This window comes from Scatophagus argus, chromosome 11, assembly GCF_020382885.2.
Source record: "Scatophagus argus isolate fScaArg1 chromosome 11, fScaArg1.pri, whole genome shotgun sequence".
Lineage (NCBI taxonomy): Eukaryota > Metazoa > Chordata > Actinopteri > Scatophagidae > Scatophagus > Scatophagus argus.
The window spans coordinates 7826320-7848235 of NC_058503.1; the positions used below are offsets into that span (position 1 = coordinate 7826320).

The 21916-nt window shown below is 40.8% G+C and overlaps 2 protein-coding genes across 2 annotated transcripts; both read left to right on the top strand.

The window, feature by feature from the left end:
• Positions 1 to 423: 423 nt before the first annotated feature.
• On the top strand, positions 424 to 4398 carry LOC124067497 (interphotoreceptor matrix proteoglycan 2-like). The gene is made up of 3 exons (XM_046404888.1): positions 424 to 1454; positions 3181 to 3347; positions 3464 to 4398. Exons 1-3 carry the CDS (start codon positions 1247 to 1249, stop codon positions 3491 to 3493), a joined length of 405 nt encoding a protein of 134 aa, XP_046260844.1. The 5' UTR covers positions 424 to 1246; the 3' UTR covers positions 3494 to 4398.
• Positions 4395 to 21383, top strand: impg2a (interphotoreceptor matrix proteoglycan 2a). The gene is made up of 18 exons (XM_046403530.1): positions 4395 to 4420; positions 4635 to 4690; positions 4932 to 4984; positions 5091 to 5246; positions 5817 to 5875; positions 5995 to 6015; positions 7982 to 8190; positions 9789 to 9832; positions 10529 to 10724; positions 11056 to 11963; positions 13054 to 13341; positions 13439 to 13658; positions 14590 to 14800; positions 16039 to 16227; positions 17298 to 17499; positions 17911 to 17990; positions 18485 to 18548; positions 19173 to 21383. The coding sequence occupies exons 1-17, from the start codon at positions 4395 to 4397 to the stop codon at positions 18519 to 18521; spliced, it is 2955 nt and encodes a 984-aa protein (XP_046259486.1). The 3' UTR covers positions 18522 to 18548; positions 19173 to 21383.
• The last annotated feature ends 533 nt before the right edge of the window (positions 21384 to 21916 follow it).

Below are 21916 nucleotides of genomic sequence, written 5' to 3' on the forward strand. Positions count from 1 at the left end.
GGAGAGACAAGAATTTCTGAGTTTCCTTCTCCTTTCTTCTTTTTTTCTTTTCACATACGTAAATCAGCTGCTAAAAGATTAGGAGAGGAAGATTTCCCTTTTAAAAACAGGATAAACTCCAAAGGATGAGTTTGGGGTTAAAGGTCGACTCCAGATTAAGCCCATGACTCTCTCTTCTGTCAGTATATACATACTGGGAGGATTTCAGTTGCCGCTCCTTAGTGGCTAGACCAAATTGACACATAATCATTTTATTTTTGTGGGGGATTATTTGTTAGGAGCTTCTTATTCCTAGATTATAGAAAGTTATCTGAAGTTATGCAACTTTTTAACTACAAACCGCAACTGCCAGGTCAGTGCTTTGTACTGTTGGCTTTGGATTGTGGTTTTCATATATATATTTAATGTAGCAGATGCCTAACAGCCATTCTGATCTTCAAAGACTGGATTTGTTTAAAGCCATTTGCTTGGTTGGGTGGCAGGGAGCTTTAACAACCATCAACTAGGATCAAGCATTTGCATTCTTTTGCTGACATTAAACCCCAAACAAATTTCCTGCAAGAATCAGTAAACTATCGCAATACGTATGTAGTGACGCATCTCGACTTGGTGTTGATACTGTGGCATTTGTTACCTCGTGTCTGTCTACGTTTCCTCAACACCAAGTGCCCTCCCTTCCCGGTGTTGCTCCAGTAACTTCTTGGCGAGCTCCTCTAAAAGGCTTAGAGTAAACAGGATTAGAGAGAATTAAAAAATCCTCCTCTCTCCAAGAGCCATCTGCCTATCTACTTGATCCAGGAGCTGTCCTCCCGGTACCATGGGACACACCTCTCTTCAGCTGCGAAGGAAAACCAGTGTGTCAAGTGTCATCAGAAGATTTCTGTATGAAATTCTGTTATTTTTCTGCATCTGGAGACTTCTGAACTATGCAAACTTGTACGAAGCTGTTCACATTGCTGTTCCATGACTTGAGAAAAAGTATATATCTACTTGATCCTTTTCGAAGCCCACGGAGTTAAGAACACTCACGGATTTAACATGAACATCGTATCTTGGAGATGTGTTTTCTGCTTTGTTTTGTTTATTTCTGTGCACATATTTGTGGACATAAGGACAGGTATGTGTTATAGTTAACTTTATTGGTAACTTGTAAATTTCTTGCTCACTATTCACCCAAAATAAGTCAAAAAAAATAAATGTGCTGTTTTTTTATGGTACCTCAGGTGCAACACTGGAAGGTTCCTCTATGGGTTACCTGAGCCTGCGTCATAGTCAGGAGCCTGCGGTGTTTCCAGGCCTCGTTCGTGTATCTGATGCCAAGGTATCTCATGGTAGTCATGCAGTTATCTCTCGACGGAAACGAAACATCCTTTTCCCAAGTGGAGTCAAACTCTGTGCACAAGAGACAGTCCAGCAGGTTGTCGCAAACCATCTGAGCTACTTTCATCTCAGAGGTAAGACTGAGTATAAATTAGAATAGATCACTGTACACTGCAGATGTAACTGGATCAAATGGGAAGTGCTGTCTGCAACACCAAAAAAAAACCTTGACTGATTTTGTGAGATTGTCCCCACTGTCAAGCAGAGGAATGTCAGTCGACATCCGCATTGACGCCAGTTGCAATTAGGCCTTATGGGATTTGCATTCAAACAGATGGGTCTATTTCAGATAGATGTACCTCCCAAATTACAAACAAAAAATATTTACTCACCTTTTTGATATCTACTCATATAGGATTGTCCTGTGTGCAGGGTTTAGTGGCATCTAGCGATGAGGATGCAAAGTGCAACCAACTAAACACTCCCTTCACTCACTTTCCCTTTCCAAATGCTAAAGGCCTTTTCAAAAGCAATTTGTTTGGTTTGTCTGTTCATGGTGGTGCAATGACCTGCTCCCGCTGTTGGTATGAGAGTCTTATTGTAAGGCACTGATTGTGTATAAAGATGGAGGAAATGGAAGCTCCTGAAAACATGTGACGCCAAAACATCTGGACTGTGCTCCGGTGTCAGACGCCAGTACAGGTCATAAACTGCTTCACTTCCATTTTGACAGAGGGAACTTTGACCAAACTAAAAACTCAAAGTAGACGTCAAGTAGAATTTTTCCCAAAGATGGTTTCTGTCTGTTCTTATCATGCTGCTGAGTTGTTCATTATCCTGATAATTTGGGTTTTAATTAGTTATTTGATGGAATAAAAAGGGGGTGAAGCATCATGGCTAACAGCTGAGCACTGCTTGAGATTGAGAACTGGACTTCACCACTCTGGCTACAACTGATCATCAGTACAAGATGGCAGCGCTCATATATAGAATATTTTCGCTTCACTTGTGCACAGTGAGAGGGAGTGTGGACTTGTCGCCTGTCTTTCTAAATGTTAGTGTTCTAAAGTAAGAGAACTCAATACTTATTGACAATAATTCTGAATCTTATATTTCATTTCTGCCTGTAGATCCCCCTAAATTCTACACACTTTACCTGTAAAACAAAATCTTTTATCTCTTTTAACAGACAAAACCACAACTGTATCACTTTTACTCAAGTAAAGAATCTGAATACTCCCTCTCCCACTGATTGATACCTCTGAGGTCGTTCTGTAAAGCATTTGAGTGGGAACAGTGGGTGTAAAGATCAAGGTGTAATTCCTGTCAGTGAACTGGGCAGCTAGATTTAGACGAATGCAGGCTTGTTGATGCCAAGAGCCAGTCTGTGACTCTGAAAAGTTGAGGTTTGTTATGTAAGCTAGATTTAGCTTTGGGGGTGACCACTGATGTCTCAGGCCTCACAGACAGCATTGATTAGGGAAGAAGATTGGAGCATATGCCTGTTCACTGACTTTGGATCGGTGCCCAGTCACACTGGGCCATCACTGAGTCACATTAGCCAGTTATGTCATGAAGTTAACATGACAGTGGAGACACATTTGGGTCTCAGAGCTTCTAGCTCATAATATTTATGTCTGTCATTGTTTGAATTAATCAAGACAATTTTATTTATTTCCCTGCAAATGAACCAAACTTATTTAGTCGTCTTGGTTACTTAGAAGACAACATTGCAACTTTGCAATTGAATTTGTGCGTCTACAACTTAATCAAAGTAATTTGTTACGAAATAAATATATCAGCACTACAGAAGCTTTTTTTTTTTTTTAAGTGGATTGTGTTTTTCTCTCTTCTGAACAGTGTGCCAGGAAACCATATGGGAGGCGTTCAAGATCTTCTGGGATCGCCTCCCAGAACAAGAAGAGTACCAAATCTGGATGAGCCAATGCCAGGAGGGCACAGTCACAGCACAAGATATTGGCAACTACTTTAGCCAATCAGAGGAGCACCAGGCCCTGGTGAAAAAGGTTTGTGCATGAGTAATAGTTTAATAAAGAATTATCTATGAGCAGTACAGAACATAATATAAAACTCAACAGGTGGCTGATACTGAAGCCTACAACATTTTTTTTTCTGTTTCCAGAGAATGTCAAGGCCAGGTGTGAATAGGTAAGAGAAACTCGCCTCCTCTTTTCCCCAGTGTTAGCCCACCATTTCAAGCAAGAATTCATGATTTCATCATTAAGTCTGTGTTTTGTAAATGTGTTATTCTTCCCATTATGTGTAGTGAGCCCACCAGGTCCTGGCAACATATGTGCAGGTACGGTTGTCAAAGCTCTTCAACCTTACCTGTTCATATTCCCACTCATCATTTACCACACGTGACTTCAGATGTCTCACATTCATTTGTTTGTGCTTGATTTGTTTCCTATTTTCTTTGACTTGGATAGTAACATCCAAGCTCTACTGCACAGATGACTCTACTGTAAAGATGTACTTGCATTATTTTATCTTTTTTATGATTTTCAACAAATCCAATAACTAAAACAACAATAACAACAACAATGAATTCATCCTGCTAGTAACTATTGTCTGTGAAGCCACAGTCTGATACAGTTTATGCCTTCATGTCATTGTCATTATTAAAACACACAAAGAAGCTTATCCCCTTAGCCTGAGGTTAAACATTCTTCCATCACATTGGTCAGTGTTGTCTGTTCTCCTTCATTGTGTTAATAGTGAATAGTGGCATGCTCAGTGATGACAGCCCAGCATGATGCTGCTCTCCACAAACTGATGTGAAGTTGTGGAGAAGCTCAGAATAAATTGTTTCCATGATGACTGTAATGCCATAATATGTCATCCACTGCAACAGTGTGGATGTCTTGAAGCAGCAGCTTGATCTTGGGAAATGTGATTGTTCATGTGCCTAGAGTTTGACTAGAACACAACAACCTGCATGTTTTAGAGTGGTATCAATCTAATTCTTGGCAAGAAATGTTTCCCAAAATGTCTAACTGTTCAATTATGTGTGATAATAGTTTAAGAAAAACATTAATGACATGGTGGCAACTATGTCAGGCTTGACTGAGACTATACGGTACTTGTTAAGAAACTAAACAATTATTGATTTTGGCATGTTTAGAGGATTTGTTGATTAAAAAAAAATAAAATAACACTAGCCTTATCCTTAAATCCTACTTGTATCTCCTACCCATTGTGTGCATCACTCTCTACTGTTTGTCCTTTTTATTTTTGATTAGGTAATGTGAGACTTAATGTGACTGTTGAAACAATCTTGTACTGTTCCACAGCACTCCAACACCAGACACACCAGGCACACCTGAGGCTCCTGAGGCTCCTGAGCTAGGTTAGCAATGTGACGTGTGTCTTTGATCACCTGCTGTTTCCATTGTCATATAAGCATCCTGCCATATCTTCTATCTATCCTGCATGGACTAAGTTACTAAGTTAGTGGATCTTTCTCTGTGTTTTTTTATTTTTTGATTTCCAAAGTACTCTGTGTCAGGCCTGTCTAATCCATACAGCCATCACGAATCACAGCACATGCTAAAGGTTTAAGCTCACATTCACTTTTCTTGTGCACCCAGTGGACACACCCAAAGGAGAGGAGGTGGTGGAAACAGCTGTCCCTGGCCAAGAGGTAGAGGAGAGTCCAATACGTACTCACACAGACTGCTTACAGATTGGGATTCATAATGTTGTAATGTGCACACTTAACTACCATATTATTGTTCTCTATGGCACAGCTGGACAATGACATTGCCTTGGAGCCTCCCACCCCCGCTGCGTTGGAGCAGGTGGTGGAACTCAGTATCCTCCTGACTGGAGAGGTGTACAGTGACAATCTCAAAGATCCAGCCAGCCTCCAGTACCAGACACTCAGCAGACAGCTTGCTGAAAGGGTTGGTACCGGGCTCCTACTCCCTCTGCCTGTCTCTCTTTATCACTCCCCTTAGTGCTACTGTATCTTGGCTCTGGACTGGATTCACTATATGTCCAGGTTTATGATCTGTGATGGATGCATTGTTAGTTTTAATAACATGCCCTTTAACAGCACCAGCGGTTAAACCCGAACTGTTAAGCTGGTGTTCAAAAGCACAGATGTTATGGTACACATTTGGCTTTGGTGGAACAACTATGTGTTGGAAATCTCCAGTTTTGATGTGTCTTGTGGATAGATAGAACTTTTGCACATGCGTATGTATTCACTATGTGTAGTGTTTTTTAAGATGTAGAAACAAGACCTTGTAGACAAATAAAAAAAAGGTGGACCACATTACAGTAGTCTTACTCCTGAGGATAATAACGTGGACTGCAAAACAAAAACAAAGAACAAAAGACTCAAGGACATTCAACTACTTTGAACAAATTAAGTTTAATTGATTTTTTCCAAGTTCCAAAGTTCATTGTAGCCACATCAAAATAAGCAACAAACTCAAGTTTATGACACTGCATTATTTTTGTCCTTGCAGATAGAGGATGCTCTGGAGGGGCTTCCAGGGTTTAAGAGCGTGTCTGTGCTGGACTTCAGGTCAGTCTCTCTGCTGTGGTTTAATCCTGTGACTGGCCAAAAGATTTGTCCTTACAATATGGCCAAAATTGCCCCAACTTGTACCATTAACAGAGTTTTACTCTTTTTGTTTTATGCAGACCCCAGAAAGACACCCACGGGTGAGTCATCAGCACAGACTCTAGTAGCATGACCTTGAATAGTTCTTCCCATCCTGTCATGTATTTAAGCCCACAGATCCCAATCAACCATTCCTTAGCTAGATCTATGTGAGTGTGTGTGGTGTCACCTTCATCTCACGCTGTGTTTACCTGTGAGCGTGGGCACGTGTTGAGATGTGTCACTAGTTGCCTGTGTTAATGGTCTTAGTTGGGTCACTCACCTGTTAAGTGGGATCGAGATGGGCCCAAATGAGTGAGCAGGTGCTCTTCCATAGAGGCGATTAACAGGGCTTTATGCCCTCTCCAATCAGTTTCTGGTAGAGGAATGTAAAGGAGGACGGTTAAAAGGAAATATATTGTATGCTTCAGGAAGGTGAAGGGGAAAAAGAGCAAAAGAGGGGAATTATAACAGAATAAATGGAGGGAGAGTTCATAGAGGGCAGTGATGTGTTTTTCTTGCTATTGCTATTTTACCAGGCTGGAAAACATAGTCAGGTCTTTTTCTTAAATAAAAGAAGTAATATTGCAGTGTAAAAAAAATTGAATTTTGATTTAAATAAATAGTTTGACTTGCTGGGAAATGCCACTCTCACATTTATACAGTAGAATAAGGCTGCAGCCAGCTTGCTAACTTAGCTTAGCTTAGCATAAAGACTGGTAACGTAAGGAAGCACCCAATCTGGCTCTGTCCAAAAGTAACAAAACCCAACCACCATCTCCTCTAAAGCAATTAATGTTGTGGATGATCCAGACGGGGCCAATTTGACTAGCTTTATATACTACTGAGCAACTAAATCTTAACTTTTTATCATATTTTATTAGATGATTGCAGCTGTTTTCTATGTAACTTCTCAGTTTGAGAAGTTACTGGTACCCACGGCCATCAGGTAAATGTTGTAGGATTAAAAGTACAAGATCTTTTCCCTGAAATATATAGTGCATAGAAATGTAAGGCAACTGAAATACTAAAGTAAAGTACATTATATACATACTCAAATACAGTTCTTGAGTAAATGTACTCAGTGTTAGTTACAACTACTGCATGCTACAAACAAAAAGTAAAGACTTTTATACACGTCTCCCTCTTGTTTCCTTGCTAATTGTACTTAAAACGGTGCCAAAATAGTGCAAACACATATACAATAAGTATATATGCAGTATGTGACATGTGGCACGGCAGGAGTACAGCTCTGTCTGCCTTCCTCTGTGTGTATATGTGAAACTAAAAAGGGAATAACTGGACCTTCTTCTAAATGTGGCCGACTGTGGGCTGGCACGTGCTCAGCTGTCTGCCAGAAACCCAATAAACTAGGTCAGAGTGGAGGCCTTTCTGTAGTCAAATGAAGGCTGATAGATGACTTTTTCCAGGGACTGGAATCTCTTGTGAGGTTTCCATGTTTGTTATGATGATATTGATCATTTTGCTGAATATGCTGTTTTTTGGCCTATACTGTGGCTCTCCTGCATTCCAAGCATGAGTAAATCACTTCAGTCATCAGTCATCTGTGAGCACTCTACAACTCTTTTAACAGGTTTGAAGTTAAATCACGCTAATGCCTCAGTGATTTTCATCCTCTTAGAGAGCTGCTCTCTCATCCAAGAGACATTATTTTATGCTTTCTTATTGCAATGTGTGCATAAGATGAGTGGAAAATGGGGTTTAGTTGCTATTGTATTGGTGTATTGGTACCAATATGAGTGTATTGTTGTCTTGTGGAGCTGCACAATGGCCCCAAGCAGAAGATGTAGCCAGGAAAAAGAGTATTGAAAGCTGACATGATAAGGGCTTTAGAGGAGAGAAATGTGTGTGTTGTTACTAATGTATTAATTATATGTGTTAATTATAATTATCATATGATATGAAAAATCCTGACCTATCTGCAAAATATTTGCAAAAGTACATGTTAAAGACTTAGATGTTTAATGCAATAAACATTTACATCATACTACATATTTGTGTCATCAGGCTGGATGGCGTGGTGGTGGACTACGCTGTCACAGTGGTGGTGGACGGAGCAGGAGTGAGCACTGAACAACTGGACTACCTAACCTTGCAGTCAAACCTGGTGGAGAACTCATACCGTGAGGTCATGGAGCACCCTACGGTGGTCCACACCATCAGTGAAGTCAAAAACTTTGTCACTGAAGCCCTGCATAACGACGAGCTGGAGAGTGGTGAGATGACTGCCAATGCATGACTGCTGAGCTCCATAAAGATATTCCCTGCACTCAAACAGAACACACATGCCACCATTATGGCTATTTAATTGGCATGGAAGTGAAATCACTGGGAATACACTGGCAGAAGTAGTGCATGCAGTGCAGGGCAAACCTCCAAATGTCATATCAAATAGAGACATAGTAGACCCAGCATCGATATTACAACATACGCTACACCACTTGAGAAAACATTCCAGGGTTTTAATAGTCTCATCTGTTTCTTATTTGTCTGCTCTTTCTGTCAAAGGCGACGGAGACACACTTATAAAAGTTTTCAGCTCAAAAGTGGGCCATTTTTAATGAACAAATAACAGAGTCATCAGTTATAGCAGCTGTGTATTTATTCTGTGCTACAGTTAAATCATTGTCATTAAATGCTCTGCAGAACAGAACTAAGCAAACAGGATTTTTGAAATCTGAACTCTCTTTTTTGCTTTACTTCAGTCCTTTATTTTAGTTTTACATCCAGTAGCTCCGTTGAGAAATCCCTCAGACACCCATACATATACTGTCCACTGTGTGAACAGTAGGAAGAGCTGCTGACAGTTACCTCAATTATCTCAGTGCCAAATGCTATTTGAGAGATTCTGCTATTCCGCTAGTTGCTGTCAGCTACAAGCAGTAAAGTTGTGAGGACGTTGTCTGCATGTTTGTGATGAACGTAAGCATTTCAGGTCAGTTATTGATGCTTAATTCTACTATCTGATTCGGTTTCCACCACTTAATCAGAGTTCCAGCTACCACAATTGGTGCTCACACCCAGTTTAATGCCCATACTGCTGTAGTCTCTAAGTATCTAACAGCATTGCAGAGATGGGAAGCAGGCCACAGAGTTCTGCTAAGCTCATGTCTCACTCCACAGGCCCAGAATTTTTACATTTTCAGACTTTTATTCTTCAGCCTCGATGCTGACTCAAGTGACACCACTTGAGTCTGTTCTCTCTGGAACAACAAAAGGCTTTATGTTTTTCACATATGCAGTTGCTCACACAGCGAGATCTAAACCTCTGCATCTCTTAGATACAGTCAGTCAGTAAGTAGGTTAGCTATCTGCTTCTTCTAATGAGATCCCTTCTCCAGAAGTATGCTGATAGCATTTCCCCCCATGTAAGATTTCTCCCTGCTCATGTTTTTGAGAGAATGCATGTCATTTGTTTACTGTGTTAGCGAGCTCCCCTGGAGATGAATGTCTGATGCACACATTAATTATATCCTTGGACATGTGAGGTGATGGTTAAACTCATTCATATGGCTGACATGTGTGGCTGGGGTACTTTAAGGCACAGCATGGTGTTGTTTTTCCTGCCTTGGTGGTGATGCAGTAATAGCCTTGGCCCACAGTGTCTGATATTCACTCCAGATTTTACCACTGATTTGTAGATATTTATCCCTGAAGGTAATGCTGTCAAAATGAAGGCTATGCTGAAATGATTACAGTTAAAAAGATGTTGTAGACTCCTGCAGGCATGATTATTTTATATTTTAGCTATTTGGCACGTTTGCCTTTTTTGTGTCAGTTAGTATTAATATTTGTTTCACCACTGGTTCCACAGTGTCTGAGGTCCCTGAGTCTGTTGATGCTGCAGATGGAGAAACGGTGAGTAACACGTTACCTCCACAGCTGTCATGACAGCAATCTCCCTCTGGGCCATCCAGCTGCTTAGAACTCCACAAAATTGATAAATCACCTTTGTTTAAGGAAGCTGACAGCTGTAGTATGACTGACGTTGCGATAACCTCTGACTGGCTTGTGATGTTGTCCAGACCACACCAGTGCAGGTAGGGGATGAGCTCACCAGCAAGGATCAAGTGAGGCTTTGAGGATTAGCTTGGCTCTTCCTACAATAATCCACTGCTATTTTGGGGCAAAGGCTACAGTATACCACAGCACTGCAAGGATAGATGAGACAGTTTCATTAGTTTATTCAGACAAGTAATGTCATCTAAAGTCTGTCTTTATTTGTGCTGTCTTCCTTTGCTTTGCTTGATGGTAATCAGAGTTTGAGTTGCACTATATGTGTCTGCTGGTTCGCTTTATACCTCTGCTCACTAAGTGATTAATTTGACTCATGACATGAGTTGGGAAAGTTTGGCAAACTTCTCAGCAGTAATTGATTTACAGGCAGAGAGCACACAGCTACTGTGCCACTGAAACACATTGCTTCCCTGATTTGCATTTGGGAAATTTTTAGATTCAACTGATTTCTTTAAGTTGACATTAGAAGTACAGATGTACTCCTGTTACAAAAACAAGTGTCAAAAGGATTAGATAATAAAGGCTGTTTTGGTACAGATTGCAGATGAGCTACCAGAAGTCACAATCCTAGAAGAGGATGCTGAAGGTGTCAATAAAGATGACATCCCGAATGAAGTCTTTGAAACCAGAAGTCCAGAAGAAAAACCAGAGGAAAATGACGTCATTGTTCTGGAGGAGAGTGTAGTTGTGTCTCCAGCTCCAGTCCCAACCACTGGTGCTCCTGAAGCTGGAAGTGAGTGTTAATGCTAAACACAAGCATACATTTACTCATGCAATTCATCCCCCTGTGGTGCCATCTACATTTTATATTATTATTTGCAGTTTGCATGGGAATTTATAGAAATGGCTGTATGAAAGTACACATACCAGCACATAACATAAAAACTTACTTATCAGGAAGGGGATGGATGATTTGTTGTATGTTACAGATCCAATTTTGTCAGACTTAAATAAAATGTTATGTCTGGTTTGAAGGTTAGATCTGTGGGGCTCTAAAAACAGTAACCAGGTTTTATGGAAGTAGATCAGCAGAGAGCATTTTCTTCTTATGTTTGTTTTTCCAGGCTTTGAGGAGGAGGGTCTGTTGCTAGAAGACACTGAGCAGACTCTTGTAGAAACCTCCCTACCAGAGGAGCTCCCAGCTGAGCTTCCCTCACCTGAGCTTCCAGAGGGTGTCACACTGCCTGAACCACCAGTGGAGGTCGAGGCCTCTGGTTCAAGCACAGATGATATGGAGGACCTGCTCAGTCCGACTACACCCACTGAAGCAGATGAAGTTTCTCATGAGGGGACTGGATCAGAAGACAGGATCATAACAGAGGATGTCACCATAAATGCAGATGCCATCTCTGAAGCTGAAACAGAGGCTGTTGAGGTTACTGCAGTGGGAGAAGAACCTACTAGTGTTACCCTGGAAGAGGAGCATCTGGATGAGGCTGCTGTGATTGCAGAGGAGCTTGAGATCTCCACAATTGCAACTGAAGTCATAGAAGAGGAGGGCCTGTCTGCCATAGTCTCACCTCCTGAGGCTGTGGATGTAGCTAGTGAAGCACCAAAGCCGGCAACAGAAACAGGTCTGCTTCCTGTTGGTGAAGATTTGGAGGAAGGCACAGAAGAAGAGTCCAACCTCACAGGTACAGATGAGGAAGTTAATGTTGAGCAGCCTGCAGAAGGCACAGACGTTAATGTAGTGTTGACCTACCCCGAGGAATCTGTACTTGAAGAAGGTAGTGTGGAAACTCCGGCTGCAGAGAAAGACCCAGAAACTCCTGAGATCTCAACTGAGGATCTTACAGAAGATAAGATTTTTTTGGTCAACAAAGATGCACCAGAGCCACCAGTGACAGATTTCCTGAGCCCTGTCCAACCAACTGTTCTATTTCCAGAGAGGGAGTCACCTTTTACCCTTATCTCTGATGTTAACCCTACCACTGAGGGGCAACCTCACATCATCAACCCTACACTGTTGGAGGTAAAGCAAAAGCTGTGTATGCACTACCTACAGCACATGTGTCAAACCGGTCCACAGGAGGGCCGGTGTGGCTGCAGGTTTTTGTGCCAACCAACCAAGAGCACACCGTTTGACCAATCAACTGTCTGAAGACGGAGATCAGTTGATTAAATGAGTCAAGTCTGGTGTGCTGCTACTTGGTTGGAAAGAAAACCTGCAGCCACACCGGCCCTCCTGTGGACCGGTTTGACATGCCTGACCTACAGCATGAAGCGAATGTTAATACAGGAAGGCTTTTTTTTTCCATTTTCAAATCCACATAGTGCTGATTATGTACTGTGATTTAACCTGTCTGGGATCTCACAACATTCACACTTAATAACAAGATAAGTTTGTCTTCCATATGACAAGTGGAAACTAGTTAGCTTAATTTGCCAATTTTATAATTGATTCCTACTGTATATTACTGTTGAGTCATCGGCACTCTCAATGTTGTATTGGTCCTGCATTATGCAGAAGAAGGGATGTATTTGTGTATTGCTGCTCCAGATGTGGTGATAGCAGACAATATATGACAAACTAATTTGTTCTTTTTGGTAATGACAGTTTTGATAGTTTTCATTAAGTACAGTACAAACAACATGATATATATTGATTTCTGTTAGTTTGACTTTGAATTTCTAAGGAATTGACCTATAGGCAAAGTAAACATTGCTTTAACCCAGTTAGAAATTTATATACCACTTATCTGTCGGGGTCTTGAGCCTATTCCCAACTGACTACAGGCGAGAGGTGGGGTACACCCTATACAGGTCGCCAGTCAATTGCAGAGCTGACACACAAAGAAAGACAACCACACACACACACACACACACCCTCACACCTAGGAACCTATAGCCAATTAACTTAATGTGCATGTTTTTGAACTGTGGGAGGAAGCCAGAGTACCTGGAAAAAAATCCATGCAGACACAGGGAGAATGTACAAACTCCCAGGATTCGAATCTGGAACTCTCTTGTTGTGAGGCGACAGTGCTAATCACTGCACCACTGTGATGTACTCCCCCAGTTAGAAATAAAAACTGTAAAATCAGTCAATTCTTTTTTCTCAGATCCAGAACACAAATGAGGGCTTGGATGATGCCACCATTGGAGACCAGGGCTTTGATGTGATCAATTATGGTTTTGGTCTCATTAACCACTCAGAGGAGGGCAGCACTGGCTTTCCATTTAGTGTGGCACATGGGACAGATCAAGCAAGTATTGCCATGCCTGTGAACCCTGGACGAGCTCTGATGGTGTTCTTCAGCCTGAGAGTGACCAACATGATCTTCTCAGATGACCTCTTTAACAAGAGCTCCCCAGAGTACAAGGCTTTGGAGCAACGCTTCCTAGAGCTGGTACTCGTCACATTTATTGGACTTGTGGTTGTCAGTACTGATTCCAGACGATTCTGTTTTCTAACATCAAACTGTACATTTTTCAAACTTTCACCAGCTTGTGCCCTACCTCCAGTCCAACCTTAGTAACTTTGAGAACCTGGAGATCCTGAACTTCAGGAATGGCAGCATTGTGGTCAATAGCCGGATGAAATTTGGCAAGCCTGTACAACAAGGTGTAACCACCACAGTCTATCTGATCCTCGAGGACTTCTGCAACACAGCTTACCAGACCATGAACCTGGCCATTGATAAGTACTCACTGGACGTTGAGTCAGGTAGGTTCTCATTTATGTTTTTCTGAGTGTTTCAGAGGTTTCTTAAAGGATTTGTTGAACATTTTATGATAATTGCTTATTCGCTGGATTGATACCATTCACGTATCAGTGCATAAAACATAAAGCTGGAGTTAACAGCATCTGCTGATCAGGCTGCCTTAGGGCTGCCTTAGAAATTGTACCACAGATAAACTGTTGATATGACTTGTTAATTAGTGAGTTTCAAAGGTGTTGGTGGGCAAATTTGACCACAGTTCTAGTGATGCTAGCTGTTTTCTTCTGTTTCCAGTCCAAGCTAAACAGCTGCTGTATCCAACTTCATATTGAAAGTACAGATATGAAAGTGGCTTCGTTCATCTGCTCTAACTCTCTGCAAGAAATCATATTTCCCAAAGTTCTGATATATTCCCTTAAAGTGTGTGATCTCAGAACATTGTTTTGTAAAAATAACCACAGTGAGTCAGTATTAGAAAATTTGTTAGTGTGTGAAAAAGGCCTGGGAAAGCAGGTGTTGAGTCTGTGTCGTGATACCTTTTGATCTCAAGAGGCAAATATCATGATCCTGTCAGCTGGGATGAGATAATCAGGGCTTCCCTGGACAGTAGCCAAGTTAGCACATATGATGACCAATGTCAGTTGGGACTGACTGTGCTCTTTATTTTTCCTCATGTGGCATTGACCTCCAGGTGTTTGTATCTGACACCATCGATCAACTTGTCATTGGCCATTTATAATATCAGTGATCCGTGCCTGTGTTTATAATCATGACTCAGGTGTCATAATCTGTCTAAGTCACAGCCAACACACAATGCTAAATCCCAGCGTACATTATAGTGCTGCATTAGAAAGGTGGGACAACCTGTAGCAAACCTGCTTGTTACAGTTTTTCTTAATACCATAGAGTCAACACTCATGGTTCTTTCATTTCCAGGAGACCAGGCTGACCCCTGTAAGTTCCAAGCATGTAACGAGTATGCAGAGTGTAAGGTAAACAAGTGGTCTGGGGAAGCGGAGTGTGTCTGCAATGCTGGCTACTTCAGCGTGGACGGCCTGCCCTGTCAGAGTATCTGTGAGCTACAGACTGACTTTTGCCTCAATGATGGCAAGTGTGACATCATTCCCGGCCAGGGAGCCATCTGCAGGTAGGCTGGGATTAGGGGAAGTGATCTGAGTTGACAGGTTTGTGAGGCCAGTGCTTCATCACAGAAACAAAACAACTTTTCAAAGACGTTATCACAGTTGCAGCTGTGGGAGGCCTGATTCTTTGGTTCTAGGTTTAAAGTTGCTTTGCTTGGCTAGGTGTTGATCATGTGCAGACAAGAGACATCCAATGCACTCCAAACATTTGTTTAAAGATTTTCTTGTTATTTGGCTCCTCATATTTGGTAAACATGTGCGCTAGGCTAATGAATTATAATCATAACCAGCTATGTGGAGTAAAGATCTTATTTTACAACCTCGCTGGCTTCAAACACAATCTTCAAACATTTATATTGGTGGCCTAGATCATGATTTTTTTAAGGAAAATCAACTTTTTTAGTCAGCACTTAAACCTTTGGCAGTTTACTCAAATGTAATTGTGCTGTCTGGCATTAAACGTACCATACTTAAATGAAAACAATAAGTACCATGTGGGTGAAGCATAATTGCTGAAACTGAATCAATATTCTGATTCATTTTTTAAGCCCCAGAGTTCAAGTTATCACATTTTTATTCAGTGAAATATTGTTCATTGCATGGTATTACAGGCCTATTTTACTCTATTTATTATATTCAACATTTCTAAGGGTTATTTGAACACAATTTTGCTGTGTGTGTTGGTGTCGCAGCATGTTTGCTCGTGTGTTTCTCATGTGCAAACACACATTCACATGGATTAATGTGAGTAAGATGACACACCAGTGATCCAAATCAGTGACAGAAACATGTACTCCGGCTCTGTGATTGTGAACAGACAGACAGGAGACTGTGCGCCAAGGTGACTCTTAACCTTTGTTGCACACCCACCACTACAGCATTAAACATACAGGCGGCTCCAGATGCTTTTGGACTGTTGTTTAGCTCTGCTGTCCAACCAAAAGTATTGCATTGCTCCATGGAGACAGGAAACAAACATTTAGAAAATGTTTCAAAGCATAGCATTAATAATTCAATGGCACACACAGATTGTTCTTATTGTAGATTGTTATTAATGACGTCAAGTCATTCATTTGTGATTTTTTTTAAATAATTCAACACAGAATTAAAAAAGGGTATGCTCTGTAACATTTTGTTCCTCTGTTGAATCCTTAAAGAGTTTCGGAAAAGGAACGTCTGTTTTTGTTCATTGTACCAGTTCTGATTGGAATTCATTGCTCATAAATTCCTGTCGTCATCTCAGGTGTCGTGTTGGGGAGAACTGGTGGTACAGAGGAGAGCACTGTGAGGAGTACGTATCTGAGCCTCTGGTGGTTGGCATAGCAATTGCCTCTGTAGCTGGATTCCTATTGGTAGCCTCTGGAATCATCTTCTTCCTCGCCAGGACGTTACGTGATCAGTATGACAAGGATGAGTCAGAGGACCCCATACGGTGAGGAAAACCACTCACACACACTGGATGGCCAAACTTTTCAGCAGTCGTCCTTGCTTGTGAATGATGCAACATGAATTAGATCCATAGGTTTTAGATTTAGATTTTGTATGTTTAGTTATCAGTGAGACAGTGACACAATGGTGAGCAAAAAGGGGTGTAAAGGTGATTTTAAGAAACAAATAAGGACACTGAAATTCCCCTTCTTTTCCCTTCATCTTGTGTATCCACACTGGAGTGGACATCTTAAATGGCTGAAATTAAAATGTATGTGTTTAATGCTAATACACAAAATATTTCTTATGCTATTGATATTAAATTTCTTTCAATGCTTAGTAACATGAACGGTATATGACAAACTAACCAGTCGGAGTTTTTCAGCCTGCAAAAGAGGTTAGCTTGACTCTGATGAACAAACCTTACTTGTGCTTGTTAGTGAACAGAAACACTTAAATTTGTTGCATATGAAGTCTTCTGTCCATAATCCTCTTTAGAGTAAGAGAGCCTGGTTACGTTCTTGAGGGGGCAGAATAAGTTGAATAAGTTGTGACATCTCTTGCTTGTATCCTCATTTAAGGCAGCCAAAATTATCCACTGCAACCATTCATTTACTCCTCGATTTACAGCAGTGAGGTCATCCCTCTCCCTGTCCTACTTTTATGCTTCCTTTATTCTCTCTTTGCAGCAAATGCAAAGACACAGAGTATTTGTTCACTACCTGTGTGTATGTGTGTGTGTGTGTGTGTGTGTGTGTGTGTGTTTGGCATGCCTTCCAGAGAAGCATGCAAAAAAACACTGTGTTCACCTTAGCCAATTAACTGATCAGATATGTTGCTGATCTGTTTCCAAAAAGCCTTAACCACCTAACACAATAGGCTTTCTGACAGTCTGGAGTCAGACTCGGGCACAAATGAAAGGACTTATCTACGGTTAATAAAGCTTCATTAAGGCTCAAATCTTATTCACTGCTGCTTGATGTTCTTTTTTTAGGCTTCCCAAGTGTTTCTTCTTTGTTTATCAACTTGCCTTTACATTGTGACTGATTTCTTGGTTTGCACGTTGCTTGACAGGCGGGCGGAGAGCCTCCCGTCTCTGGAGAGGGCGACTAAGTACAACCCCATGTATGAGAGTGAGGCCACCACAGGCTACAGCCACTACTACCGCCGCTATCCTGAAGCTCCTGTGTACAGCAGTGCCAGTGCTGAGGCCTCCACTGACTTCAGCAGTGAGGAGATGCGACACATCTATGAGAACAGTGAACTGACGAAGGAGGTGTGTGTGTGTGGATGTGTATTCCAGTAGAGTAGTTATGGGGACAAAAGTCTATTTACACAGTCACATTGTGAGGACCTGACTTATGCATGTATGGCTGAAAGTTAGAAAAAAAGAAACATTTTTTAATTTAACCAACCTGATGTGTAGGTAGTCTGAGTGCCTTTTTGAAAATTTCACACATTTCTCATACAAAAATTCACACAGCTGGACTGAAGTGCATGTGGGAGATGCTGGATAATGACCTAGATCCAGATCCAAATCTTACCTGCCAGCGGTCTGAAGGGAGACATCACTGGATTCTTTTTGCATAAAATGTCTAGTTTTGATTGAGCCAGAGCCTGTTCAGTTTACTCTTTATCTGCCTATGACGTCATGTTCCTTCTCAACTGATATCATGTGTGCCTGCAGGAAATCCAAGACAGGATACGCATTATTGAGCTCTATGCTAAGGACCGGCAGTTTGCAGATTTTGTACGGCAGCATCAAGCGTGAGTGCCCCTCTTGTTTTCCCTTTTATACTGCAATGAGATAAACACATGGGCCAACAAGCCAGGATATGAGAGAAAGGGGAAATGAGTTTGAGATACAGAGGTCTGGCAAGATTGTACTGCAAAAGGATTAGTCTGTTCACTGGAAGAGATGAGTAGTCCAAGCCAAGCCAAACCAGTGTGGAAACAGATTTATCATTCTTAAATCTTCACCACTCAGGCCCGGAGCTGATACAGCGAGACAGAAACCATTTTAACACCAGATATTCCCTTGTCTGATAACAGTCTGCCAGTAGCTATGTCTGTGTTAAACAGTGGTGATTGTTTTTAAGTCGTTACTGGCTGTAGATCACCACTCTGTGTGCCATGGAGATCCTTCGTGCCATGTAAACTTGAGTTAAATTGTGGGTACTTGTTTATAAACTCTAGGAAGTGACTAATTCACCTACAAGGGTAGAAGCTAATGTATTTGTGTATGTTTGTATGCACTATAGTGTCCTGGATACCCGCAGAGAGAGCTCCACTACGTAGACATGAAACTCTCCTGTGAACAACAAGGTATTTCTTTTTTTTTTCTACATTTGAAGAATGTTAGTTTCAGTTATGATTCCTCTCAAAATCCTTGTCAAATATTAAGTGAGGATATGTATATCCCAGAGATTTAGCAAGATGAGCAGAAGTTAATATGGAGCTCTTAATAAGGAAAGCATCTCAGATTTTTAAAATATAAGGCTAATGAATAAAAGGGTCCTACACATTTTGCAGTCGATACCTGCGCTCAATAGAAAAACAACGCTGTTGAAACGACATCTCACTGTTTTTACACAAATTTTGTTACCTTTGGACAAAGCCGGGCAGGCTGTTTCATCCTGTGTCCACTATTTAGGCTAAGCTAAGCTAAACGGCTGCTGACTGCAGTTTCATATTTACAGTACAAACATCAGTCTCTCTTAACTCTCAGCAAGGAAGCAAATTAGCATATTTCCCAAAATGTCAAGTTTTTCTTTAAAAGGCTGGATCATTAGTGGGCTTACAGCATATTGCAACCTCATAAATCAAGATGATATTGACAAAAAAACATGATAGCAGAAGAATGTGTAATATGTATATTAGGTAGTGTTTAATGTTTAAAAAGAAAAAAATGTGGATCCTGCATACTGACCTTCTACATCTGTGATACAGAAAGACGCTTCTATGGTAGAAAAGCAAAGCTCCCAGTCAAGACTCTCCACTTGCTCACCGTGGCACAGAATTTGGGTTGTTTCCCGACCAGCGACTGCTCTGTGTCTGCCTGCTTGTGTGGGCAGACGATGCTGACTGTTTTTCCTTCTTCCTTGGTGCCTTCTCTTGACTGAGTGAGCTAGCTGCGACATCAAGGGATGTGTTTGCTGCTCATCTACTGGACGTTTCCCTTTTGGAAAAACTGGACCACATCCTTTTACTTGAAATGTTGTCAGACACATCACAATACTGTCTACAGTACTACTTCTGATTAGTGGAATAATCAGTTTTGTTTCGTAATGGCATATCTACATATTCTTAAACGGAAGAACATGAAACTATGAATTTGTATTTAGTGTGACTGTTGTTTGCTAGTTAAAATATTATTCTAAAAAGCTTTCTATATTTTTTGAAGCTCAAATATACTCTTTAGGTCTTCTTACTGAGACACAGTCAGAGCTGATCTTTTTTTAGTCGATGGTGCTATCTTACTTTAAAATACTCTGTGATGACTAACTTTTACAATTTAAAAGAAACACCAATGGGTCAACTCTGTATATACAACTGTACGTTGAAGGAATATTTTGACATTTTGGAAAATATATATATTCCCCTTCTGACACAACGTTAGATGTGTACATCAACTGAACTCTCATATCTGTCTGTTAAATATGAAGCTAAAGCCAGCAGCTTTTAGCTTAGCTATAAGGGGACTGGAAACACGAGGGGATGGCTGGACTGACGCTGTTCAAAGGTAACAAAATCTGCCCATGTAAGAGTGTAAAATATAAACAAATGAGTTAATGTATTAATGAAACTTTAGAGGTGCTGATAGGTGGATTTTGTCACCTATGGATGGAGCTGGGCTGGCTCTTTCTCAGTGGTTCCATTCTCAAAGCTGAACTAAGCTAAATGGCTGCTTGTTGTAGCCTTACATATAATGGACAAATATGAAAGTGGTATTGATCTTCCCATCTCAATCTCTGCCAGAAAGCAGATAAGTGTTTTTCCTAAAATGTCAAACTATTCCCTTAAGGTGGCCAAATTTAGTCTTGTGACTTGTACTGTTCAGTGTAAAAGGAGCTTTTCACTGAATGTTGAGTGGAGTCTTATTCGACCTATTTTTCTTCTGGCAGGTGATTTTTCTGCCTTTTTTAACAACTCAACTGTCAATCAACAGATTTGGTGTTATGTTTGCAAATGTATGGCTGGTAGACATGACAAAGTGAAAACAGTGGTGATAGGAGAAAGACAGAGAGCATGAACCCTCTACAACTGTGGGATCCAGAAATAAATGAAAACACATTTCAGTGGAAAAAGGCTGCAGAGCAAGCAGCCCGGGGATTCGATCAAATGGTCTGATTTCAGATTTGATAGGTAATGCAACTGAGAGAATAGGAACAGCAGGCTGACAAACGACATGCGTTCTTTGTGAAGACGACCTCAAGCTGTGTCTCCTGGTGAAAAAACCCCCCCAAAAACCAGAAATTCTTCAGAAATGATCTGCCCTGTGAACCCACCCGACAGACTAATTCCAGTGTTTTCTTAGGTATTGTCATATGATTTTCCTTCCTGGACTTGTTGGCCTGATCTGTGTTGTCCCTTGAGTGGACCTTCACAGCTGTGGCTCATTATGATCTGTAGGTTTTCGTTAGCTGTCGGCTAGAGTAACCATCAGTTACGAGGTCTGAATCAGACTGGATCATGTTCTAGGTTCTTGTTTACATTACATGCTTCTCATCCAGAGGTCCACACAAGCAAAAAACACTGGTGAAGCAGACTCTTTTGACAGTGTCATGCCTTTTGCAATCAGCATATTGAATTTTTTTGTATGCGTACTTTTTGTGTGAATCTGCCACCTGGACAAACAGCCAATCATCCCACACAATGTTCTGTCATGTCAATAACACCGAAGATACTATTAACAATTGTAGGCTGTAAATCACGTGTGTCTCAAGTGTTTCAATATATGAACATCTTCTTTTTATACTGATAACCGTTTCACCATTTTAACAGTGTTATCATCCTGTGCAGCTGTGTAAATTACTGATAACAAATTGTATCATATATAAAAATAAAATGTTTTATATAAAATGCAGACTCAGGTCCAATGCTGGAATGTGGTATATTTACTTACTGTGCTTACTTATGCACAATTTTGAGGTACTTCCATTTTATGCGACTTTGTAACTATGTAACTATACAACTCAGCTGTTACTTTTCAAATTAAGATTTTATTTACAAAACATGTACACAGTGTGCAAAATATGATAATTAGTTAATGAATTAAAAACTGCCCAGCAGTAACTCCATCTTGATGAAATTGCTGCTTTCATGTTAATGCTTCTGCAATAATAATCAAAAATGGCCGTCGTATCGCAGCATTTCAAGAAGCTTTTCTACAAAACAAGTCAAGTTTTTTCCCTCTAAGAGAATGTTACTGATAATATTATAATATTTATGCTCAATTAAAGAAATAGGCTTTCTTGTAGCAAAATCTTCCTACCAGCATCCTCTAAAATGCATTGATTACCATGCATCTTTATGGGGAATTATGTGTGGGACTAGTTCTTGATCAGAGGTGGTGACCTTCTGGAGTCTCAGCTGAGTTGCCTGGCAGGCACCCTCATGTCAGGACACCAGGAGGGCATCATGACATAGCTTTTCCACTTAGCTTCAGTCTTTATGCTGGGCGAAACTAATTG

Bases quoted from the DNA above. Each gene is read 5' to 3' on its own strand.
- LOC124067497 (XM_046404888.1), top strand. From the start codon at position 1,247: ATGGGTTACCTGAGCCTGCGTCATAGTCAGGAGCCTGCGGTGTTTCCA. The intron at 1,455-3,180 runs GTAAGACTGAGT...TCTTCTGAACAG, and splicing joins GAGCTACTTTCATCTCAGAG to TGTGCCAGGAAACCATATGG. The intron at 3,348-3,463 runs GTTTGTGCATGA...TTCTGTTTCCAG, and splicing joins ACCAGGCCCTGGTGAAAAAG to AGAATGTCAAGGCCAGGTGT.
- impg2a (XM_046403530.1), top strand. From the start codon at position 4,395: ATGTCAGGCTTGACTGAGACTATACG. The intron at 4,691-4,931 runs GTTAGCAATGTG...TTGTGCACCCAG, and splicing joins TCCTGAGGCTCCTGAGCTAG to TGGACACACCCAAAGGAGAG. The intron at 13,342-13,438 runs GTACTCGTCACA...AACTTTCACCAG, and splicing joins AGCAACGCTTCCTAGAGCTG to CTTGTGCCCTACCTCCAGTC.